This window comes from Leuciscus leuciscus (genome assembly GCF_965113295.1).
Source record: "Leuciscus leuciscus genome assembly, chromosome: 13".
Classification (NCBI taxonomy): Eukaryota; Metazoa; Chordata; class Actinopteri; order Cypriniformes; family Leuciscidae; genus Leuciscus; species Leuciscus leuciscus.
The window spans coordinates 29684378-29711773 of NC_138737.1; the positions used below are offsets into that span (position 1 = coordinate 29684378).

The window sequence follows — 27396 nt, forward strand, 5'->3', positions numbered from 1 at the left end:
GAGTGTGACTTCAGTTTAGCCGCTTGACCCGGGCTGTGGATAATACCGTCCTCATGGAGTCAAGTGTGTGATTCATGCAGTGAGTATAATTATGGAATGAAGCCAGTGTGTTCTGTAAGTGCTACAAGCGTTCAGATAGATATAACCTGCCCATGCCAAACAAAAGGAAGGAAAGATTTCAGTGGAATGAGATAGAAGGGCCATGTTAGTGTGTTTGTCTAATTGCTGTTTTCAGGTTGTCTCAGATAGCTTCCATAAACAGCACAGGCCCACAAGGAGTTTTATTTTGAGTCACTGGAATTGAGTTATACAGATTATACATCTTCCTATCCTGGGCTTCCCCATGCTGCCTTGTGCGCAGCGCGATTTTATTCACGCTGCTAGGCAGCCTGGATTCCATGGACTAGATTTTCGCCTCAGCGAGGGAACCAATCACAGAACGGGGAGGGAGCAGAAAGACGATGACAACGTCTATGCGACACACCGAAGCAGTTTGTTTATATCTATGGATCTAACATGGCATCAGACGCGAAGTTACCTTTCGATGCAGCCTTAGATAGTGTTCTAAGCATGGTTCTAAGTAGTTTAGAACGCAAGTTTATTTCGTCTTCTTCCTTGTCGAATTTCTGTCGCTCTACATACATCATCTGGTATAATTGAAACGATTGGCTATGAGCTACGTACAGGCGCATTTGATAGACATTCGTAGCGTCCAATAAACGGCTCTGGGCATTCGTAAACCACGCCTCAAATACGAGAAAATGAACATGTGGTTCCCAGACCACGTCTCAATGAGAAAGAGGTCTGACGTTAGCCAGGCTAACATCTTCCAGTTAAATGCGTCAGAAAATCGCCTGTTCAATAATCTGTTGTGAAGCTTTATTGGGCCCTTGTGAAAAAGAAGAATTCTTGTATATAATATAATATTTACTGAAATAACTCATAACTATGTTTCCTAGCACACACTTTAAAAAAAAAGTGCACCAATAATTGTCAAAAAGTTTTACTAAAATACCTTTTTAGCTTTAAAGTAGTACACATATTTACATGTGTTAACTAACATACTAAAGCACATGTGTAGTACGTGATTATAATTTAGTTTGAAAGTACGTGAATTAAAGGGTTAGTTCACTCAAAAATAACATTTCTGTCAGTAATTACTCTCATGTTGTTCCAAACCCGTAAGACCTTCGTTCATCTTCGGAACACAAATTAAGATATTTTTGATGAAATTCTAGAGCAAAATCATTGCAAATTTCAAGGCCCAGAAAGGTAGTAAAGACATCATAAAAATAGTCCATGTGACTACAGTGGTTCAACCTTAATGTTATGAAGCGACGAGAATACTTTTTGATCGCAAAAAAACCCAAAACAAAAATAACGACTTTATTCAACAATTTCTTCTCTTTCATGTCAGTCTCCTACGCTGTTGAGGTAGTGTAAACAGTGCAGCACTTCCGGGTTCTAAGTCAGAATGCCAGTTCATTATTGGCCGACGCTGTTCACATTAGCACCATGATGCATGCGTTTAATGCTAACGCAGGAGCCAGCCAATGAGCCGGCGTTCTGATGCAGAACCCAGAAGTGCTGCACTGTGTTTACTACATGATCAATGTAGGACACTGAAATGGAAGAGAAGAAATTGTTGAATAAAATCGGTATTTTTGTTTGTTTTTTTGTGCACAAAAAAGTATTCTCGTCGCTTCATAACATTAAGGTTGAACCACTTTAGTCCTATGGACTACTTTAATGATGTCTTTACTACCTTGCTGGGCCTTGAAAGTTGCAATGACGTATTATGGCTGGTTCAGAAACCTCTCAGATTTCATCAAAAATATCTGTGTTCCGAAGATGAACAAAGGATTTATGGGTTTAGAACAACATGAGGGTGAGTAATTAATGACAGAACAGTGTTGATGACACTACATCATTCTCAATAGGTGGAACATTTTGTTAACACTTTATATTACAGTGCTCTTGTTACACGTTACATGTTGTTACTGTAGTAATAACTATAAATTATGCATAATTACATGCAGCTAACCCTAATCCAAACCCTAATCCTAACTCTATAGTAACAACATGTAGTAGTTTTTTTCCTGCCATTATAATGCAGATACTAGAACTTTGTGGGGAAAAAATTACATGTAAAAGTAACATTCATATTGTTAGTCTATATCCAATAATTAGGTCTAGTGGTACATCTTACCTTATCACTTCAATAAACAAAAAAAAACAAAAAAAACAAACAAATGGCAACACTTTAGTTTAGTGTCCAATTCTCACTATTAACTAGTTGCTCATTAGCATGCATATTACTAGGATTACTATTGGCTGTTTATTAGCACTTATAAAGCACATATTAATGCCTTATTCTGCATGACCATATTCTACATCCCTTAATCCTTCTCAATACTTAAACTTAACAACTACCTTACTAGCTATTAATATGCAGTAATTGTATTGAGGCAAAAGTTGTAGTCAATAGCTAGTTACTAGTGAGAATTGGACCCTAAACTAAAATGTAGCTGCCGTAATGAGAAAGTAGAGGTCTTGTTGTTGTCCGTTTTTCCTTCTGTGTACATGCAGTAGTGGAAGTTATCTCTGACATCAATGGGGAGCGGGACACCTACAGCAGGGCTTCACATTTCATTATTGTGTTTCGTACCTGCACAGGAAGTTGATTGACTACAAAACTTTGGCCAGTTAAATATGATCCAGAAAAGACTCTGGGTCAGCGGCTGTGCTGAAAATGATTTGCTAATAAAAATATAGTCTCTTATATGAATAAATCTGTTAAAATGCATCCATGGTCCCTGTCAGTGATTTTTATTGAAGGTATGCCCTTGAATAATAGAGAAATGTACCATAGAATTACATATCTGAATTCCAGTTGAATGTTATAGTTGATATAGTTTAACATATGTTATTTATTATGAACTGTGTTGTTTGCAGGATAAGGACAGCTCAGGGGCCACTGTCCTGCATCTGGCTTCTCGCTTCAGCCATCATGAGATCATTGATTGGTTGCTGAAAAGTGGGGAAGGGGATCCTACTGTTGCCACGGATACGGGTGCATTGCCTGTTCATTATGCTGCAGCTAAAGGGGACTTGCCATCGCTCAGGCTGCTACTGGAACACAGCCCAAAGTAAGATCATACAGTGTGTAATAGTGTGAGTGTGAAATAATTGTGTTTGGTAGAATTCATCCTAAGTAGCAGGACTTTGTATTTTCCTTTTTTGACTCTCATCCAAGCATTTTCATAAACATGTCACAATCTTATTAGACTAGTGATTGTTAAAGTCCCCCTGTAGTCAATAATTGTATCCCTTAAAACTCATCTTTGATCAACAAAATGACGTTTTGTCCTTGAAATTTTTTTTTTTCATGCCTTAAAATAGCTTAAATGCAACTCTACACCCTTGCTTCATTTAGTATACGTGGTTCTATGAATATGCAAATTAGCCCCGCCTCCACTCACTCGCACCAGCTCAGAGATCCACTCGTTGATGATCACACATTGACGTGATTGGTTACAAGGTAGTTTGTGAAGTCAGAAACACCAGCGATTTAAAACCGCATTTTTTAGACTGTCTTTGGTTCTCTGCAGTTTTAAGGAGAAAATACTCAGCAATGGTGTTGACATGAATTTGTACATGGTTTGTCTTAAAGCACATTAAAACACCACATAGAAAAATAAACAACATTTAAAAGCTTGATTTTCACCACAGGGGAACTTTAAGATCAGTGAATGTTCTTAAACAAGTGGCTCTTAGGTATAAACACATAGGGCATGCCATGAAATGTTTTGTTTATATGCGGAAAAGCAGTGATATTCTATATATTTTGTTGTTTCCTTTGTCAACCATTTTATTTTCTGCAGGACTCTTTTCACAGAAAAGCCCAGCCTGGGTAGCCACAGGCTTTTCAAACTTTACACTGACTCCCAGTCAGAAATTTGCATCTGGACATTTTCTTGAGATAAATGAAATTCATGGAAATGAATAAAATCTTACAAGTGAAAATTTATAAAGACATAGTTAAACAGGGCAAAGAAATATCTGTTTATAGATTATCTGTTTATTACAGTCTTTGTGACAAAGATGGATTGTATTTACATTATTGATGACTGGCAAAAAGCATTTTACTTTCATTATATCAGCATGCATTAAAGCTACACTGTGTAGGATTTTCTCCCATCTAGCGGGGAAATTGTTTATGACTACCAACTGAATATTACTCTCTAGCCCCTCCCATTTCGAGGGCGTTTTAACTCCTACGGTGGCCGTATTATTTCAAATCTGCTGGCAGTCGCGAGTGATCTCCCCCTCGCATTCGTCACGGTGCCACTGAGTGTAAAAACGCGAAAGGCGAAGCTTGAATTTCCAGGTATGTCCCTCTTTGGCTAATGTATTTTCAAGATGGAGGCGCAACATGGCTGCCGCCATTCGAGCGACTCGCTCGTATGTATTCTAAATGGCAGATTCTACGCTTACGAGAATACTTGATTAGTTGGTAGAAGTAATTACACATTAATGAACACATATCATTTTGAAAGAACAAAGTGTTTTTTGCTAAGAATCAACGTAAAAAAATTACACAGTGTAGCTTTAACATAATTTCTTTGCAACAGACTTTCTTTTCTTCTTACTGAGATAACATATGCATTGTTTTAAGATCATGTTCATTGTTATCAACACTGGTATTATAAGCGTTACTATTCAAACAGATTCGAAACCTCCTAGTATTCTTTAAACCAATTAATTTACAATAAAGGAAGTTGCCTCATGAATGTATCTAATAGTTTAATGTCAAGTTAATATTTGTTATTGCTTCCTAACCTTACAGTTCAATAGCAGAATCAGATTTTACTTTGACAGTTTTACTTTTTTTATATGAAGAAAATTTGAGTGGTGCTTATCCATGCGAAACTCACAATATTAGGGAATTGTGGATGATTGACAGGGTTACTAGAATGTTCTGATGGCTGCTTGGTACGCTGGTATAAAGAGTAAAAAGAGTCCGTCCACTAAGTCTCTATGATATTCTGGTCTTTTGACATGGCTCTGGTCCCAGTAACTGGGATTTATTTTTGCCCATTTAATTTTCCGACAACTAAAAATTGGGATTTGAGCTTTTTTGTAAATATGAGCAACATGAATAGTGCTGCATGCTTGCCTTTGTAAACACTAACTACATCATATCCAACATTCAGTCCAGCAATGTTACACTATTCATATGAAAAATTGTTAAGTCTTTCAGGAAAGGCTCTTGGCTTCAAAAGAGCATAATTATTTGTAAAGACAGATATGATTACACCTCATTTCCTGCTGTATATGAGGACTGTCATGTTTATTGCTATACAGTCTGCACTGCAGCCGGATGCCAAGATCAATGTCCACTATCATTGAACGCTGAGTTTAGTCTGCTATTACTGCTGGATGTCCTTTTTAAGTGATACAATTGATTCTGTCCATATTGTAGATATTTAGGAAATTATTTATCACACTGAATTTTTGTGAGGGTGTGAGCAGACCTTCTCACTCATAACATTAAAAACAGCATATATTTCAGGTGGGAAGTGTGTAATCAGCAGTGATGTGATGACTGTACTTGGTGTTTGGTCCTTTTATTTAGAAAGTGAGCCCTTCCTTTTCTAGAGCCGCCATATTGCGAGCTGCAGTTTCTCCCATTCATACGAGTGAACTGACTTGGTAATTTACAGTCTTTGATATGGCTGAGTGAGTGAAACAGGAAATTCATAAGAATACAAATATAATTCAGGTGTCTGCTGGCAGGAAGCGCACAAAGACGAAAATTCTAACAAAATATAATTTAATCCAAATATATTACAGGAGAACTCAGGGAAATGGACAAAACACACCTTGAGATTGATTGATTGAAAAATGAACTGAAGGAAGACATGACTTATGCCCTATTCGCATGGGATAAGTATTACCTGGTGTTACAAGGTAGTTTGTGACGTCAGAAACACAAGCGATTTAAAACCGCTTTTTTGAGACTGACTTTTTTTCACTGCAGTTTTAAAGAGAAAATACTCAGCAATGGTGTGGACTTAAGAATTTGCTCATGGTTTGTCTTAGAGCATATTAAAAACACCACATAGACATATAAACAACTTTAAAAACTTGATTTTCACCAAAGGGGCACTTTAAAACACACTGAAACACATCAAACTCCTGACATCAGGACTGTTTTATCCTATAATTGATTGGATTGTAAAAGTCTGTTGTAAACTAGAATGGAAGTGGTTAGAGGGGAGATGTTGAAAAGGGAAAGGGATTTGATCAAAAGGGTAAATCATTCAACAAGTTGACACATTTTGATATTAAGATCATGTGGAATATGGTGTGATTATGAACCATGCACAGTAAGACCAAGAATGTGTATTAAGTAAATAAGGTCAGTTTTGATGTCACATTGACTTTAAGCAGGATAAATGCAAAACTGTTGAGGCGCAACTTCACTAAACATTTTGAATTTAAACAAATTGCTTCACTTTTGCGTGTGGTATTTCATCACAAACATTTGCAATATAGTTTAAGCATTTTCTTAAAGTTTTTGCAGCAATGCCATTTAGCTTCCTCAAAGAACCTTTCAGTGAATAGTTCTTAGAAATATATTTTTTTCTAAAGTGTGAAGAAACTTGTTCCACTATAAAAAACCCTTTGTGCATGGAAAGGCTTTATAGATGTTAAAGATTCTTTGTGCTAATAAAGAACCTTTACTTTTAGGAGTTGGCATATAAAATTAAGCTCTTTTAAACCTTTAGAGGAACAACGGCCTGTCAGTTCCCTCAAAGTTACATCTTTATATCTTGAACCTAAATGGTTCATAACTGTATACCTCAAGGATACATATTGCCACACTCTAAGGTGCACCTTTTAGGGGTAGATAAGGTACAAAGTTATACCTTTAAATGTACTGTCCTAGTGACATAGGGCAAAATGTACTGGGTTAATATAAAGGAATTTTCCATCTTGATTTTTCATAGGATAGGGTTAAGGTTTCACCTGTATTTTGAATTACACATTGCATTGTGTAGTGTATTAGGGTTAAAGGAAATGTCAGTAAACTTAATGGATAATGTCCTCCAGACAGAAAATCACCAGTACCTTTTCCATTTTTCTTACAGTGCACAACCTAGCATTTAAAACTGACCGATAATATGGAGCACTGTGCTGTGTAAATTGAAGTTCAGCAGTTTGTGTTGTTATCTGATTTGCATAATACATTTAGCGTACTGGGTGCTAAAACAACACAGACAGTGGCTGCAAATAAACAATGCTATCAGTTAATCCTTAGTAAACTCCCCTGAAAGTTTAATCAGTAAGAGAGATGTTGCTTTTGCTCATTCAGCACAGTGTATTCCTGTCTCAATGGTGACTGTCAGTATCACACAAGTGATAAACTAATGAGGTAAACAAATACTCTTGAATAGAGGTCCGCTATGTAGGAGTTTTCTGCATTGTGATGATAAGGTTGCTTTTGGAGGGTAGAGATAACATTCTCATGTCAGAGGGTCAGGGCACGTGTATTGTATCTGTGTCCTTTCCTTATTACAGGGAATGTCTCTTGGTCAGGGGTCATGAATCTTGACATGGTGGGTAAAATTACGTAGGTGCCACATAGCGTTGTTGTGATGATTTATAGCAAAGCAGCTTACTGATGTTGACAATGCCATAGCACAGCTGTCGACAAGAACACTATGGCTGACCTAATGGGGAGTGCAGAAAATGACACTAATGGTGGTGACACTCGATTCCTTGCATACCTAGCTATTTTGCAATTGAAACACACCATTTTCACAGATTTTTTTAGCCACATACTTCTGGCAGGGTAGGCAAATCAGCTTAATGTCCCAATATTGTGACATCATACCTACTCTTAAACTATTTTATTTCAATAAACAGATAGAGGCCAAATTGAAATTGCTTGAAAACAAATTATAGGTGTACCATTCAATATGTCATACCATCTTAAAGGGATAGTTTGCCCAAAAATGACAAAATCTGTCATAATTTACTCACCCTTGTTACGTTCCAAACACATACGACTTTTGTTCCTCTTTAAAACAATTTTTTTTTTTTTTTTATGAAACTCTTGAGATTTCTCTCCCTCCATTTCACCCAAAATTTCAGCTTCATAAAGCCATCATAAAAGTAATCCATACGATTTGAGCTGTTTGATATGGAAGCTTGTTTCCGCCACTGAATAATAAATAAATAATAATAATTGTGTCTTTTTATCTCACAATTATGACTTTTTTTCTCACAATTGCGATATATCAAGTCAGAATTGTGACTTTTTTTTCTCAGAATTGCGAGATATGAAGTCAGAATTGTGAGAAATAAAGTCGCAATTGTGAGAAATAAAGTCGCAATTGCGAGATATAAAGTCGCAATTCTGAGAAATAAAGTCGCAATTGCGAGATATAAAGTCGCAATTGTGAGAAATAAAGTCGCAATTGCGAGATATAAAGTCGCAATTATGTGTTATAAAGTCAGAATTGCGTGATATAAAGTCGCAATTGCGACTTTATTTCACGCAATTCTGACTTTATATCTCGCAATTCTGACTTTATATCTCGCATTTCTGACTTTATAACACACAATTGCGACTTTATTTTACGCAATTCTGACTTTATTTCTCGCAATTCTGAGAAATAAAGTCAGAATTGCGAGATGTAAACTCGCAATTGTGAGATAAAAAGTCGCAATTATCTTTTAAAATGTTTTATTCTGTGGCGGAAACAAGCTTCCATAGTTTGAGCAGAAAATGCACTACAGATTTGGGAGCCTACAGGCAGAATGATGATTAATTGGACCGGCGTCAATTAAAATATTTCATTACTCATAGAGTGTTGCAGGGATGACGCATTTTTGTATGCCAAAACCTGGAAACGAGAGCTCTGTTTTAAAACCCCATAGGACAATCTTGAAGGAACCAGCGGCGAATTAGTTTTCCGGGTTCTGACATCATCCTGCACTACTGTAATACAAGAAATAACATAACATAAAATTATATAAAATTCAAAGACACTGTATTACTGCTGTGAAAAGTTAAAACAACACATTAATAACAAAACATATCTTGTTGCAGATATGTGAAAACATAAGGCAACTTTCATTTACCATGCAATATATAATAGAGCATAAAAAAGCAGAAGACTAGTGCACAATTTTGTCTTTTGTCTAATGCTATCTCACTGTCTTTTGAACATGGCTGGACACACCAAGCTTTATCTCCTTATGTAAGACTGACTGCTCAATGAAGCGCTCTGTTGGCATTATTAGGGTATCAGTGTCTTTTGTGAAAGAAGAAAATGTGCCGGGACAGATGTAGATAAAGGGAATGAACCAGTGATTTATGAGAAGAGGACAAATTGGGGTGTTGCTCATGTATATCTTGTTCTCACAGGCCGAGGAGGACATGGTCCTCTGGTGATAAAGCTAATGACATGAATGCATTGGTCATAAAACTCAATGTAAACATAAGGTGCCACAAAGGGGCGGTGGGGTGGGGGACGTTACACAACCAGCTAATACAGATTAGGGGCATTAACTTGCTTCAATTACCTCATGTGTCATAAAGTGTAAGAATCAAAAATGACAGTGTTGTTGATATACTGTATTTGTGTTAAATATATTAGTCAAGTTAATTCAGATTGTTCACCCTTTGATATCTGTCAAACTCCAGAGCACGAAGAAGATAGTGCACAAGATAGAGCAAGACAAAATGCTGGTCACGAATTAGAAGTCTAAAATAAAAAGAAGTTTTAAAGAAAAATGTCGAGAGGATTTCAATAAAAGAGAAGAGAAGCTACGTCCTAAGTTGTTTCAGAGGTCACCCTTCCGCCAGAACACGACTTTCTTGTGAATGTGCGTACGGCCATTGCTGGAAGTGTAAAACGGAAGTTATTGTGTAAATATGTGACTGTCCCATCTACACTTCTGGTATAGCTACGCACTTTCCCTAAGCTTTCCTCTGAGAGAAGTAGCAGAGTCTGATTATTTTAATCTGTTCATTCAGTTAACAGAAAGTGAATGATTCTTTCAGAATGGAATTCTCAAATTCAGCTCACTGATTTAATTATCTGGATGCAGGACATTCACTGTAAATGCAAGGAGTAGAGCTACTGGTACATAATTCCAAATGTGTCCTTTTGCCCAATTTCAGTGTGTTTCCATTACTTCCTAGTATCATTTAAAGTTGGCTGACATGTTCTCTTTTATCAAGGTCTACCTCTTGAGAGAACATTACTATTACATTTTAAAAAAGCTGATCAACTGAGCCTTGTGAAAAAGAGGTCAAGTGGGACTTTGTTGGTTGAAGTGCTTTGCTCTGCCACATCTTCTGACAGCTGCTTCTGTTACCTTTTCACTGGAGCCTAAATTATTCATACAGGAAGGACAGCTGTGCCTCAAATAAGGCTGTATCAGGTCAGGGATCTTTGTGAACATACAATAGTGTTATGATGTCATTACAAACATTGTTTATGTAGAGATTGTATAGACAGAATATAGACTGTAAATTAGAAAATAATGTTGATTATGATACACCATCAATACTTTAAATTGGTTTATTGGTTTCATGGGTGAAACAATAGCTTCTCTTGAATATAAATTATAGATGTAATGTATTTTAATTTGTAATTCTTTTTTAGCCATATAAATAATGTGTATGTGTATTTGTGGTCATTACATAAGTCTATTGGTGTGTGTGTGTGTGTGTGTGTGTGTGTGTGTGTGTGTGTGTGTGTGTGTGTGTGTGTGTGTGTGTGTGTGTGTGTGTGTGTGTGTGTGTGTGTGTGTGTGTGTGCGCCCCCAGGGCACGGATGACTGTGCCTGTTAGGGTTACACTCATGAAAGATTCACATGTCTGATCACTTCCTAATGACTGAGTCCCTGATTAATTCCTCTTCCTGTTTTAAAAATTCACCATCTCTTTATTTTTCGTTGGAAGTCCCTCCACCACAGTCAAATGTTTGTTTGTTTTCTATTTGTTTTTTTTAGATTAACAACCCATTCTTATCTGAATCATCTGGTAATGTTGTCAATATATTTTTTAAACACCAATTATATGCTGAATATCTAATACGGCTGTGTTGTTTTGTCATATTGCTGAATTAGATGTTTCCACAGTCAGACTGTTTACCTGGTTACTCACAGGCTTAAATTCTGCTCTTTAATCCTGTGTGTGACTGTATGTGTGTACTCTGTCAACAAAGAGAGCAAGCAACACAATGCAACCTGAATCAAAATCAAATCATTAAACCTGATTTGTTCGGTTTGACTAAAAGCAAATAACACTCTCTATAGAAAAAAACTAAATAAACAATTTTGTTTAAATTGTATTTTCACTTGACAGAGTGAAATGCATACTGGCAGAACACATACTGGCATATTGGCAGAACACATACTGGCTACCTTTACTGACAGAAATTATTATGGATTGTTTTTTTGTAGTGCATAACACAAAAATGTCATGTATACTTTAAAAAGGTCCTTTGAAGTTGTCTTTATTAATGATAAGTAAGCAAAATGAATAATTGACAAAAAAAATTCTTCAATTATAATTTAGCTTTGAAATTAAATTGTAAATAGCCACACACACACAAAAAAGTAATGTTATTAATGAAAGTCTGTGCATTTGTAAAATATTATGTATAACATATTATGAAGGGCGAATGTGAACCAATCAAGCTTAGCTTGAAATGATTTTTGATGTTGACGTAACAAAAAGTGTAGTTCCCAGCATGCCTTGCTTAGGACCTCTGAGGGTTGTCCCCCCATAAAAAATATAATTAAAAACCACGCTGTGTATTGTAAACAATATAATGATTTATACTTAAAATAATTGTGTAAGTAGTACAACAATACAAATGCAAACGAAAAAAAAAAAATTGTTTTACGTTTAGAAACATTTTGAGTCCCCCCTCCCTTACCTCACAGTGCTTTGGTACACTGCCTGCTTTCCCTATGTACCTCACTTACACACACAAGTCCAGTGGGAGAGAACAAAGTTCTTCAGTAGTTGTGGAACTCAGCAAGTAGGCTGTCAAGGCTATTTTTATTCACTTTAAATATCGGATGAAGTGATTCTTTTCTCTTTAATACAGATGATGCTGAGTCATTTATAAATTAGTTGGGTCAAAAAAATTATAATAACCGATGTATTTTTTCATGAGTCCGCTATGTTAGCGATTATAACAGTATCTAGCTTGAGGTATGATGTGAAGTGACAGATTAGTGGGCTTGCTGCAGTTAAATATCTAAGTAATAAACGTCCTCTGTCCCATACGAAACCTAAAATACTGGAGGACACAAGATAATTGAATAATTATAATGGCCAGAGAAAACGACAGAGAAAAGAAAAACGGACATAAGGCCATTTTTCAGTGCAACAAAACACCAAGTACAAAAAGTCCCCATATTAAGGTAATTTGGCCTTAATTAAGGTTAAACATCTTTATAAGAATGGGTGCTTTTGGCATGGTCACCATGCTTCAATAATAGTAGTAATATTAGTAGTTATAAACAATTTTGGCTGTATTATTTGTACCCTCGGTGGAGTCGATGGAGAGAGGAGCCATGGTGGAATCTTGGCTGATGACACCAGGGAAACGACAGACAGAGATGGAGCTGATGGAAGAGGAGACCAGGGTGCAGACAGAGAGCTAATGGGACTGAATGACACCGATAGTTTTGGAGACACTGTGACAAGCATCCGAGGTGAAGCCAGGGTGCCAGAGGTCTGAGGCGGAGCCAGTGTGACTGAGGACCAAAGCACAGCTGGAAGGAAGGCAGCGGGATGGGTGTAGGGATGAAGCATAGCTGAAGGCCTGTAAGTCCATGGCACAGGCAGGGTGACATCCAGTCTCAGCCTCATATGGCACACTTATCTGGAAACACTTCAGGAGTTTCAAAGTCGTCATCTGGTTGGTTGAATTTTACAGGATGTCTGGTAGACGTGTGTGTCACATTCTTTAACGGTCCGCCTGGAAACAAATTCCATGGCGCCAAACCACCTTGTGAAAGAAGGACGCCGTTGTGTTTACAACTGTGACAATGGCCGCTTACCAGGATCAACTAAACGCTGAATTTTCAGTATGTGAAGTATGTGCAGTTCGCGGCTCCATTGTTCCAGTAAACTTGCACAATGTTCTGGAATGAATACTTTATAGATGCATCCCTGTCTATTATTGTAGGGACATTGACTTTACATTTTCACGCCCATAAACATGATGCAGAAAAAAATGAACTGTGATTGGTTGCAATACATGTTAGTCAAACGTCCTCTTGTGCGGGCCGTCATTCTGAAGGTCGGACTACGCAAGACTAGTTGACGTCTGACTAAGGTGGAGCCGGAGGGACGAGCGAATGCAGTGGAGGCATGAGGACAATGTTATCTGGTGGAGCCAAGGGAGGGAGGAGCCAAGGCGGAGCAGACAGGTCGACAGGCTGAGGTGGAGTGATGGGCATAGAAGCTTGAGGCAGAGCAATGAGATCAACTTGACTGGGCAGAGCTGGAGACACGTGGCAGATCCACACAACTGAGATCGTTAGGGGAAAAGTTGAGGGGCTGAAGGTACCAGCGGAGGCGGGGCCGACGGACTGGTTGAATCATGAAAAGAAAGCAAGAGAGGGAGGCTGAGTAGAATCAGTGACGATGACAGACTTTGTACAGGGCGACAAAAAAAGGCTTTATGCTGGGCAAGACCAGGGGTGATGAAGACATAGAAGACTTAGAGCTGGGTGTGACCAGCGGTGACAATGAAGCTAAGATTGGAGACATAGTGCTGGGCAGGACCATCGGGGATGGGAGACTAAGCAAATGCAAATCTTCATAATAATTATATTATTATGACAGAGGCAAGTTTTAGCTCACCCTCAGCGGTGGGATTGTGGTCAGGGTTTTCCTCCATTCCCTCGTATACCACTAAATGTTCCATGGCAATACACAGTGATGCCACCTTACACACCAGGTCAGAGTCACAGTTGGGCTTGCGCTCGGGGGCAATGGTTGGCTCTGTCCACATCTCAGGCTCTGTTCTCCTCCTCCGCTTTGCTGACGGTAAAGGGAGTTACATCCACCCATGGAGTGTATTCATCTAAACTCCAGCAGGTACCATCCAGCAGGACATCAGGAAGCAGAGGTATTCATCCAGCCACACCGAAAACCTTCCATGTAGTCAGTCAGATCTGGGAAAGATGTACGCCCTTAAGTGGCATGTCTTTGAAAGGTGGTGTACTATACATCATGCAGAACCAGTCCACTGCCAGATTGTTTCAGTGATGGAGTTTCTGCAGGAAAAGCTGTCAGCAGGCACATGTCCTGCTACTCTTTGGCCCTGTTAGGGTTTGTGCGCACACACATCTATTTGTACCCTCTGACATCATCATCAGAGGTTATTTAAGCCATATTCTTGGGCACGTTTGCCACACGTGTTCACAACCGGTCAAACGAAGACGGTTTCCCCCATAGCGCTGTTCGTGCAGCATCTTGTTCTTGCTTTTTCAGGGAACAGGGTTGCAGTCAAGTAACCCAAGATGTTTTCTTTCTCAACTGTTCACGTTCACTTAAGACATAAATGACTGTGTTTATGAGAATACTTGAAAAGACGGGCATTTTAACACATAAGTATGTGTATTTAACCGCACAAGCCCATTTACTTTAATGTGCGGTGCAATAAATCACAAGATAAGCGGCACAAGCTTTGACTCATTCATGTTGCCAAATCTTCCTAGAAAAACAGCAAACAAGCCCACAATAAACCAAAATAAATCCAAATGCCTTATACTGAAAATAAGACTAAAATATCAGAAAAATATTTATATGGGATGCTGAAGGCTACATATGCCTTTGCGATAATAATTTAATGTTTAATGTTTAATGTTTTATCCATCTCGCTCTTCCCTGTGCCTTTATTGATACCTGACTAATGCATCTACATGATAAATTACACTCTTCCTATCTCTCTGTGAGCTCCCTCTGTTGCTTTGGCTAAAAGGATAACAGTATAGTGAGAAGAGATTACTCAAACCTCCTTAGATCACATCATTTCGTGGAAAATTAATAAATGCTCACTCTTTCTAAATGTCTAAAGAAATGTGACATAAACATGACATTTTATCAATATTTTTCTAAACGTATAAGCCTTTGGACTTAAAAGCCTTAATGGAGTTGTTTTGTGCATTCTTGTGATCGCAAATAAATTTAAGTAGGTGCACCTGAATAGAATGAGACACCATCAATACTTTATATTGGTTTATTGGTTTCATTGGTGAAACAATAGCTTCTCTTGAATACAAATTATAGATGTAATGTATTTTAGTTGTCAATTGTTCTCTTTTTATGTGAAATGGTAAATACCAGTTTGATTCTGCTTGATTAATGTGCACTCCTGACACAAATGAATAAATTACAGTCTCTGTAAAATTCTATTGTAAAACATTGGTCAAATATCGATGCTGGAATCTTAAGTCTTTAAGTAAGGACCAAACGTTTGCTTATGTCATGCTTATTTTGCGATCTAGCTAGTTTTCAGTCAGTTGGTGAAGCGGTGAGGTTGTGTGACATCTGTTCTATGGAGGGTGTGTTAAGGGCGGGTTTTAGGGTATCGCTGCGGGGGTACTGGCCCGACAGTGGAAACGCAACTTGATTTTGGAGCCCTGGCTCGCACTGGCCAGACTGGAATGGAAAGGCGGCTAATCACCACAGTTTCGGGAGTGAGTCATGTTGCGTGGAACGAAAATGTAGTGGATTCAATCCTGCATTTAAATGTGGTTGTCCCTCCTGAAACTTATGTATGTGGCATATGAGCTACAGCTTCATGTGTGCACGCGTGTCTCTGACAGCATTCATAAAACATCTCGGACAGCACGCACATATAGCGAAATGACTTCTCTTTCGCTGCTTATTGCATTTCAACGGTTTTATAAATCACTTGTTTTTAAATCGCAATGCTTAAAAACACATGCAAACGATAAGCTTTCTTTCTTCAGCACAGTAATGTCACATGAGTGATAGTCCACGATAGAGATGATAGTCCAAAATCTCTACCGGTTGACAAATTTCTATCGGTTAATCGTGTCTACCAGTATATCGCCCAATCCTAATTGTAAATATTATATCGCAATTTTAATTCAACTTTCTCTGAAAAAATATTTAACAAAATGTTACTTTGGATTTAAATGTCACTATAGAAATGTTAGGTTAGGGTTATACAGAAATTATTTGCACAGTATACATACTACATTGCTGGAACAATAGAATAGTATGGCAGTATGCTATTCTGAAAAGTCCATATTGAATCCACATAAAAGATACTGTAGCAAGGTATGTTGTTATGAGAAGAAGGAGTTGGGAACCGGTGAACGTTCAACGTATTTTAATAATCATAAAACACAATGTAAAGTCCAGGCCTGGTCATCTTTCATCCTTCACTGTCGTCGCTCCTCCTGTTATGCTTCCGAAGCTCCTCCGTACAAGATACGAGACCTGTGCAGTGCACAGGTGGCGCTCATCAGTAATCACGTCACCGGCCTTGCGCCATTCTCTCACGGCCCTTGGCCTCGTCCTGCTTGCCACAGATACATACTGTAACTGTATTCTTTTCATTACTTTTCTCGAGATAGTTGGTTTAGGGGATGAGGGGATACAAGAGCAAAATATGTAAAGTTGGAAATGAGCTACAGAGAAAACAACAATAACTTTTCCTTTAGTAACAATCCTCATAGTTTGTCCCCTGTAAAGAGCCAGTGATTACAGCGAATGAATACAGTGAGTGAAGTAGCGCTGATCCTCTTAAGAGACTCATTGATGCCTTGTCAGTCTGTGTCCAAATAAAGCTGAGCTTTATGGTATTTATAGGAAGAATCCTGTTCTCTCATGGAACTCCTGCTTGTGACTTTGAGGAAGGATCTGGGACAGACATTAATGCTGGATGCTTCCCCTCAGAAAGGCAAACACTGGACTGTTGTATCAATTTGTCTCAGAGGTTCAACAATATTGGGACCTTTTTTTTTTATTTGGAATGAAATGTGATTGAGCATTTATAGGTATTTAGACTTTGCCATCTTGTCGTCAATAATGTAAATATATAAAAATATCATTGTAACAGGGGAGCAATTGAAAGTAGGCAGAAACTGGAATCTATTTGCAGGAGTTTTAATATTAGGAACAAAATGCCAAACTAGAAACACAGAAAGCAAGAAAAAAAGGAACACAAGCAACCATTACATACAACAATTGACAGAGAACAAAAGAAAGACAAGGGCTATATACAGTATAGACACAGGGCTAACAAGGGTAACAAGAAAACAAGGCACACCTGGGAGAATGAATATGCTTTTCCATAGGGGCATCTTTAGCCCAGGATGGCAAAGGAGTGCGTGTGCATGTACCTGACCACAACCCCGGCGGAAAAATCCAGCATAAACCAGCATAAATTCAATGTTGGTCCAGGCTCATTTATTTAGGTTAGGGCTGGTATAGTGCTGGTGTAGCTGGTAGACTAGTCATGCTGTTCTCAAGCAAAACTGAACTGGTGTATCTGGTTCACCAACACTACTGCTTCCCATGCTGGCGACCAGCAAACCAGCAACCAGCATCTCATGCTGGTCCCAACATGCAAACATACCTTTTTGTGGTGACCAGCAATCCTGTATATTTCTGCAGGCAACCTATTTTACCATGTTTTAGTTCATGCACACGTTCATTCTTAAGCTATGCCCAGTATGCTGAAAATGGCTCTGGTTTGCATGCCTGGATATCGCTGTTGGTTGTTTAACATTTTTATTGTAACACAAATATTAAATGTTTTATCTTATATCTTACATCTCACTTTTGGGCTGTTAAAACGGAAGCATGTTGGAATTCATGCTCTTCCTCTGTATAAAGTAACAATAATGACCTCTTTCTTTGATTTGATTGTCATCAGCATCTTAGTCATTTTGACATTGAGAAGCACTGATCAGCTCATGAGATTTTGGCGTTATAAAACATCTTATAGCAGCAAAGTATAGGTATTATTAGGCAATTATTTCATGACTTTTAATATACACCTCGGAAAAATACAGAGGTCCAGACCTCTGGAACCACAATGGCAGGTACTGCCATACTAACTGTAACATTGATCCACTGGAGACAAGTTTGCAGAACCCAAGTGCAGTTTAATGTTATTCAAAACACGATCAAACATTTAAAAAAAAGGCATGAAATGGACATCGACATGGAATAATAATAATAATAATAATAATAATAATTCATTACATTTATATAGCGCTTTTCTCAGCACTCAAAGCGCTTTACATAGAAGGGGGGAATCTCCTCAACCACCACCAATGTGCAGCATCCACTTGGATGATGCGACGGCAGCCATATTGCGCCAGAACGCCCACCACACACCAGCTTACTGGTGGAGAGGAGACAGTGATGAAGCCAATCAGTGTATGGGGATGATTAGGAGGCCATGATGGACAGAGGCCACTGGGCAAATTTGGCCAGGATGCCGGGGTTACACCCCTACTCTTTCGAAAGACATCCTGGGATTTTTAATGACCACAGAGAGTCAGGACCTCGGTTTAACGTTTCATCCGAAGGACGGTGCTCTTTGACAGTATAGTGTCCCCGTCACTATACTGGGGCATTAGGACCCACACAGACCACAGGTTGAGCACCCCCTGCTGGCCTCACTAACACCTCTTCCAGCAGCAACCTGGTTTTCTCAGGAGGTCTCCCATCCAGGTACTAACCAGGCCCAGCCCTGCTTAGCTTCAGTGGGCAACCGGTCTTGGGCTACAGGGTGACATGGCTGCTGAATACACATGGCTAAATACACAAGGCTAAATGACAAGACAAGGGACACCTGTGAACATAATCAAGACAATTAACCAATGACTACATTGGCAATGAACACATGGCAGGATCACAAGACTAGAACAGGGAATCACATGACAGAGACATGAAACAAGACCATGAAATAAAACCAAAACAAGACATGACATGACACTAACAACTACTCAGAACACCACAAGCATCCACCTTGCAACCAGTGGCTCAACACTCACAATATCCTAGTATCATGGTGGTGAGATATTCTAAAATATTATCCAGTTTGCTGTAAATCTAGTTGGGCCCCCTCGCTGCTTTCTGCTGTCGATCATCTGGCACTTAGAGCTGTCTTAACTGGATATTGTCATCAGAAATATCAGTATACAAAAATGTGCAGCAATGCTGCAATTGAAAACATTCAGGAGTCCCGTGTAATGGAATCATATAATTATGATGGGTTAGGTTTTTGCTGCAGTTCCACATTTTTATACCAAGAAGGGTGTTTACGTGACTAAGATAGAGGTACTGTTCATATAGAAACAACATTAAACATTCTTTTGTATCTCTAATCACCTATTATTTAATTGTAGGGCTATAATTTCCTTGATTTTGTGTTTTTCTTTGTGTTTTAGAGTTGTCAATTTTCAAACCAAGAATGGTGCCACACCACTATACCTTGCATGTCAGGAGGGCCACCTGGAAGTTGTCCAGTACCTAGTGAAGGACTGCGGGGCGGAGCCAAGTATCAGAGCCAATGATGGGATGACACCATTGCACGCTGCTGCCCAAATGGGACACAACACTGTCATTGTCTGGCTGGTGAGCTGCCTTGTTGGATGAGTTCTTTATTATTTAAAGTATACAATTTCAAATATGTTGTTATCGAATTTTCCCGGGTTCAACACAAGTTAAGCTTTATTGAGAAAATGCTGATTATCACAGAAAATAATTTTCACTCTGCTGAAATATACATACCACATATACGTACAAGTGCTCCAGCAAAAATAAGCAAATGTTACAGAAAAACATAAAAATCTGTGAGCATTTCAAATGAAAAATATAGAAATTTATTTGTTTCGTTATTGTTGAATAACTAAAACTTCACATTTTTGGACAGCTTTAGCTCCTTAGAACACCTGAGTTTTCTGTGGTTTTACTATAGGATGAGAACAAATTTTTAAATAAATTGAGATTGATAGCTGCTTATAGTTGAATTGAACTTGATTAATGGACTTGGCAATACTGACACAGTTATCAAACTGAATTGAAATAACATTGAGCTAAATAATAATGACGCTATTATCTTCTGTAAAGCTGCTTTATAGCTTTGTCCTGCTATTTTACTGACTTATTAATGTGAAGCTGCTTTGAAAGGATTTATATTGTAAAAAGTACTTTCTAAATAAATGTGACTTGACTACTTTATCCCTCATTCTGTTTAATTACTTAATTTAGTATAATTACTAAAATTGGCATGATTTGTCCTCTGCATTAAACTCATCCAAGTTAGTGCACACACATTAGGAGCAGCGAGTAGTAAACACATAAACACACAGCAAACCATGGACACACACCCGGAGCAGCCATTTGCTGCAATTGGGGGTTATGTGCTCAAAGGCATCTCAATCATTTCCTGTCGGTATTGAGAATCGAACCTAAAGGTGCATCATTTGAGCCACTATATGCTAAATGGATTACTATGGTGAGCAGGATTCTGAAGTCCCATAAAGCTGGTTGTCTTAATATTTGTAGTTTAACATCATATCTATAGATGCTTGATCAGGCTTATGGTTTGGGGGTTGAGACATTTTAGTATTTCTGTACAAACCACTTCTGACTTCATGTGAATTTCACTTTTTTTGGCTTCTATAGATGAGTTTCACAGAAATCAGCCTAGCTGACAGAGACAATGATGGGGCCAGTGCCATGCACTTTGCTGCCAGCCGTGGCCATTCCAAGGTTCTCAGCTGGCTCCTCCTGCATGGAGGGGAAATAGTGACAGACAGCTGGGGTGGTACGCCTCTTCATGACGCTGCTGAGAATGGAGAGCTGGAGGTATGTAAAAGAAATCACCATGAAAATTACTTTACATTAATGTTTCTTACATCTCTCTTGCCATTCAACATATGATGCATGCAACTAAATGCAACATATGATAACAGAGTCATTGTGGTACAAATTTAGAGCAACCAACCATTCAAATTGTTTAATCTGAGATAATGTGGCCCGCCAGACCCCGCCGTTAACTCTCTGTCCCTCACAGACTGTGTGACTTCACCACAAGATTTTTTGTCCTGCAACTAACCAACTAATATAATTTTGGTCGACTAAGCCTCTTCTAGTCTACTAACATTTAGTCAACTATTAGGGGGCAGCCCAAGTTTTTATTTGTCTTTTTCGGTTCTCGTCTGTTTCGTTTGTGGATTTGATGAATGATTACTCCTGTGATTCTCCACATTTCTCCTACGCGTTTAGTTTGATTATTAAAAGACGATTTAACTTAAATTCTTTTTTTGTGCGTGATTGCTTACCACAACAAGTTGACCTTAAAAAAGAAGAAATAAGGGGATTGCTATAAACTATTTATTTCAGAATGAACGCTCTTTGGAGGAATATGTGGAGCAATTTCTAGGACTATACCAAAAGGCATGCTGGGATGATGAGACACTCTAATACATCTTCTGGAGCGGACCAGATGACATTCTTGGCCAGATACTGCTGTTTAGGGAGGATCACAGCCCCTTCGCCGATTTCATCAATTATGCCTTGTGGGTATGAGGATCCTCCCTCATCGATGGAGCCGTTGAGGAATACACTATCATCTCCGACTCCCCGGAACCAGTACAGCCTCCACCAGCCATCTCTCTGACCGTTCCAGATGGGACTCATCTTCTCAGCCCAGAGTGAGACAGAGACAGAGCCAGCCACAGAATTTGTCCTGGAGCCAGAGCCAATCGCCAGATCCGTCCCAAGGCCAGAGCGTGTCAATAGGTCCACCCAGGTGTCAGCGCCGTTTGAGCAGTCCTCCTCAGAACCAGAGAAGGAGCACTGGCTCATTATCTTTCGGACCATGGAACCAGCTCCCACTTATGTCCCCACCCCTGAATTCTCTCTTTCTCAACCCATTCCACTCAATCCTAACCCAGTCCCTCCATATATCCTGTCCATCCTGTTGTTCTTATCCTTTCCGCTTGCACAGTCCACATCCCTGGACTCACCTGCTTTGCTCCTTTGCTCCTCCCCCACTGCTGATCACCAGGCTGCACCTCGGGCCTCTAGGCTCATGACTCCACCTTGGCCTGTCAGCCTGTCGGCTCTGCCTTGGCTCTGTGCTCCATCGGCTATACTGTGATCCGTCATCCCTAGGGCCCCATCGGGGTCCCTTGCCCTTCCGGCTCCACCTTGGTCACTCGTCGTTCTGGTTCCATCGCAGACTTCCGGGCCTCCGGCTGTGCCTCAGCCCTCCACCTCTTCGGCTTTGCTGGGCTCCTCCTTCCCTCCAGCTCCTTCTATGTTTTCACTCCGGTCTTCCGGGCTCCCGTCTCCACCTTGGTCCTCAGGCCTTGGACTTCTGGGCCTGCGATATCGCCCAGGAACATCGCACCCTCAGCTCCACCTGGGTCTCCACCTCTTCTGGCTATGCATTCGTCAGTCGGCCCCCGGCCACTGCCTGAAATGTCCATCAGGGGTCCACCCCCCCTTTGACGGCTTCTCCAGTTCCCTGTACATCGCCAGCTACTCATCCACCTCCAAGAACCCCCCTCCACCGTACACAGTTGGACTGTTTGTGTTGCAGGGATGTGGCTTTCAGAAGGATTTGTTAGTGCACTTGTTAGTTTTCATTTTGTTCTTGTATTTCTATTTCCTGTGATCCTGTGTTTTTTTGTTGACCACATCAAGTTGTGACAATTGAGGAGGCTTCCAAAACAAAATTAGGAACCTTTAAAATAACAATTTATTATTATTAAAATAAATACATTCTTAATAAAGAATTAGTAAAAGATTTAATTAAAATTAAAATTAAGTAAAAGAAAAGTGTTTTTATGTCATAACTTATATGAGATTATTGTAAAGCAGGTTGCAGAAAGCATTGAAGTTTGCACAGAAGCACGGTATACTATTCGTTGTAACATGATCCGTCTGAGGGTAGTTGACAGAAAAAGTGAGGCACAGAAACAGTCAGAGTATTGTCTCTTGTTTTCCACCTGAGGGCTAAACACATGACAGCTGTCATTAAAATAACTCTTTTACTGCATATATTTTAAAACCACTTATACTTTACTCAACTGTCTTTCTCAAACTCTCAAATGTCAACAGACAAACATTCACACCCTACAGGAAGAGCACACACTCTTTTAACTGATGATGTTTAGGCAAAAATATGTGCACAATTCTGTGTAAGAGGCTGTGTAATACTCAGCTGAGTACTATGTATCGATAGAAGTATTGATAGATAGTAGTACTGTAGAATCCAGATCAGATGAAGGACCTATGCCTAGACACAACCACAACGCAGCCCTGAAGTGTCAGCAGAGACCGTGTTAACTAGACTATCCCCTGCAAAGGCCTCCTCGGGCCTCCTCCCCTTCACTTTCCCTCTGTACAGATAAAAACATTCTCAAAATGATTCCCGTTCACATGGATCTGCGGAAACGACTAAAAACGCTGCATTATGCATGCCAGACAATGCAATGTCACTTTGTAAAGAAAGACTATGTGCCCACGCTTATACGCATTCAAACACGCATAACTATAGACTAAACACGAAATACGTATGTGCATGCCATCACCGTTTTCAAAGATTCACGTTTTTGAAGTTTACACGGTGATGATGATGGTATCGTTTTCAAAACTTGGTTTCAAAAACTTGCACTTTGAAACCTACTTCAAAATTTGCGTTCTCAGGCCACTGTTGTCATGTAAATTAATGGCCAGAACGAATTAAAAGTTATCTGTTTTCAGTTGAAAAGTTAATAACCCTAAGTTAATAACTAATGATTTTTACAATGGAAATTAATTAATGAAAAACGTACTTAAACTGGACAATGACTTTCTTCTAGAGCTGCAGTACAACTAAAACAATCTTTGTTCCATTAAGTTCCTATTATCACTGTAAAGCTGCTTTGAAACCATCTGTATTGTAAAAAGCGCTATATAAATGAAGGTGACTTGACTAGTACTGATAGTTGGAAGCATTATCTAATCAGTCAAAAATATTATATATTATGTAGTTAAACAACATTTTCTCAAAACTCTGTGTATAATATATATGTCCGATTATGCTCCATAGTTTAAAAAAGGGTTTGTTCACATCCCTAACCTTAAAGGGATGGTTCGGAGTAAAATCAACCTAGGGTCCTTTGCACCATGACCTCGAGCCAAACACCCCCCAGAGGCCTTTTTTCCCTTGGTTGAACATTTTTAAAGTTAGAGCTTATTTAGAGAAATCAGCCAGGTGTCTTAGTGCAGGCACTAATGGATCCCATGATGTATCTTGTAAATTACCCCACTAATAATGCCCAGAATGGTACCAAACTAATACAGTAGTACAAATAGGTTATGTACTCATAAAAGGAGGCATTGGAAAGTTTGTAAGTACATCAGGAGTTTATTTAAATAACACTTGCCTGACGGCTCATGCTACTGCTAACCCGGACGTCGAGGTCACTTCAGTGGTTTGGGAAAAGCATGTAAAAGTCCTGGCAGAAAGCGATGCTTAAAGGGTAACTAAACCCCTGGTCAGAGCCTGACTCCACCCACTGGCAATATTTGAAAAATGCTGGAAAAGTAGGCAGAGCCCAGTGGAGAGGGGGCGTGCATCTGTGACATATCTCTCTGCAGGCAAGGGCGTGGTTAGCTGGTACCCTCTGATGTCAGAGGGTACCACAACTTCCAATAGGAAAATTCAACTGCAGTAGCCACTGTTCAACCTGAAGAGGGCAGCAGCACTCAGACGTTTTTACACCATATTTTGTCAAATTAAAACACTTTAAACACAAATCGTGAGCTTAGAATTATAAGGTTCTATCTCCGTTTAGGGTAGTTCTGAGATATTGAGCATCAAAGTTTTTACATCCCAGCTGGCAATGGAGAGATGGAACCTTTTTATTTGATTAATAACTACTAACAAAATATTGTTTTACAAAAATAACACCACACAGGCATTAATAAACACCTAATGGATCATATTATGTCAAAAACTCAATTTTGACCAAAAGTGGAGATAGAACCTTATAATTCTAAGCTCACGAAATGTCAAAAAAATTACTTGAATCAATGAACAGCACTAATAAAGCCCCATTCTTACAGACCATTAACTAAAAAAAGTTGGTTTAGGGTTTAGTTACCCTATAAGGATGTATACATCATAGGATCCATTAGTGCCTGCACTAAGCCACCTGGCTGATTTCTCTAAATAAGCTCTAACTTTAATAATGTTCAGTCAAGGGAAAAAAAGGCTTCTGGGGGGGTGTTTGGCTTGAGGTCATGGTGCAAAGGACCCTAGGTTGATTTTACTCCGAACCATCCCTTTAAGAATGAGCAATAGGAGTAGTAATGCTTGCTTTAGCAGACAGCAGTAAATATATTTAATAAAGCAGTCCCAGATTATCTGGGTGTTGATGTAAATGTGTTTTTCTCTGTGTAGTGCTGTCAAATTCTGGTAGTGAATGGAGTGGATCTGGGATTACGGGACCAGGATGGATTCTCAGCAGCAGACCTAGCTGAATACAACGGGCATCAACAGTGTGCCAAGTACCTCCGCACTGTCGAAAACATGGTGAGATACAGTACAAACACAACCACACACAGTCTTAAACAAGGGATGTACAACAAAAGAAATGTTAAAATCTCATCACATATGCTCACATATTTCTGTTTACATTTTTAGTACTACAATTTTTTTAAATAATAATAATACATTTTACATTGCACAACATTTTAGCCTGTTTCTGTATGTGTAAAACTTTAATGAGGAACAACTAAGTGCACCTCTAATTGTACATGTAGGCTATACATTATAAGTAGGTTGTTGTGAGTGTGTAGAGAATAATTGCATGTCCCCAGTGTAGTGATGTGTTTTCTTGCCACCTCATCAGCTGCAATCTCATTTGTTACTGCCTGTAATTAACTTTTGTTTATCAAAAGGAATTTATTCCTTTAAGCACCCTCAAAGAGTTCATTAAACAGTTACAGGCATCTTTAAGCTCAACCTGCCAAATAAGTGCCACTAATCTATGCCTAACAATAACACTAGCTTTCATCTCAGAGTGTGGAACACAGAGTCTTGTCACGGGACCCTTCAGCAGATCTGGAGTATAAGCAACCTGACTCAGGCCTCTCCTCTCCCAACGCCACCCTGCCCACCCCAGCCCCCCCTGCAGCCCACTTTGACATCTGCTCGCCCTCCAGCTCGCTGTCCAATTACGACTCTGCAAACTCCAGCCAATCCAGTACTGGAGAGAAAAGGAGTGGCACGCCTCCCTCAAGAGTACCGACAGGTCAGAGAAACATGCATTTATAGCCAACATATCAGTCATTTGATATTACACTGTAAAAAGTGACAGTAAAGACATTTATAATGTTACAAATGATTTCTGTCTCAAATAAATGCTGTTCTTTTATACTTTCTACTCGTCAAAGAATCCTGAAAAAAATGCATCACGGTTTTATATTAAGCAGCACAACAGTTTTCAATATTGATAACAATAAGAAATGCTTGAAAACCAAATCAGCATATTATAATGATTTCTGAAGGATCATGTGACACTAAAGACTGGAGTAATGATGCTGAAAATGTAGCTTTGCCATCACAGGAATAAAATACATTTTAAAATATATTAAAATAGAAAACAGTTTTTTTTTTTTTTGTGTATTTTTGATCAAATGAGCATATGGGTGAGCATATGGGACTTCTTTCAAAAACATTTAAAAAAAACGACCAACCCGATACTTTGAACCTTTTGAACCATTTATTTTATATCATTAACTTGATACAAAATGTTCTCTTCACATCTCCTGCATTCCTGTGTTTTGAATAGAACTCCCTCTGAAATGACAAAACCCCATGTTCACTGCGCATATGTTTGCTCAGTGCAGTATGATTGAAGCATTGTCTTAACAATGGTGGGAAAAGCTGAGCTCACTGAAGCAGAACTCATTCAGAACCATGTTGCCATAGCATTGTCCAGGAAACCTGCTGTGAGCCTTCCCAGTAATGTCCTCTAGTGGACACATTTGGAAACAGTAGACAACAGTGGTATAGATTTCACTAGCAGTCAGAAGTTTGGACACACTTGACTGAATTTATGTTTTTATAAAACCTTTTGATTTATTAAAAAAATTTCACCACTACAACATGCCCATACTTACATTTTGTGTTTATAGTTTTGATTATTTATTAGGATTATTATTCTAAAATGTCGAACAATGGTAACAATTAAGAATGAGGTGTGTCCAGACTTTCGACTATTATTGGTATAGTGAATATTATTAGGTTGGTGTAAGCACTGTGGATACCTTTCATAAATATAGAATGC

The 27396-nt window shown here is 39.0% G+C and overlaps 1 protein-coding gene across 1 annotated transcript in view; it reads left to right on the forward strand.

The window, feature by feature from the left end:
- The window catches only part of espn (espin), an 84065-nt gene that overhangs the window by 1603 nt on the left and 55066 nt on the right, over window positions 1–27396 (forward strand). The window contains exons 3-7 of the mRNA XM_082189458.1: window positions 2956–3149; window positions 19492–19678; window positions 20732–20914; window positions 25506–25637; window positions 26127–26358. Coding sequence (XP_082045584.1) covers window positions 2956–3149; window positions 19492–19678; window positions 20732–20914; window positions 25506–25637; window positions 26127–26358 — 928 coding nt within the window. The remainder of the gene's footprint in view (window positions 1–2955; window positions 3150–19491; window positions 19679–20731; window positions 20915–25505; window positions 25638–26126; window positions 26359–27396) is intronic.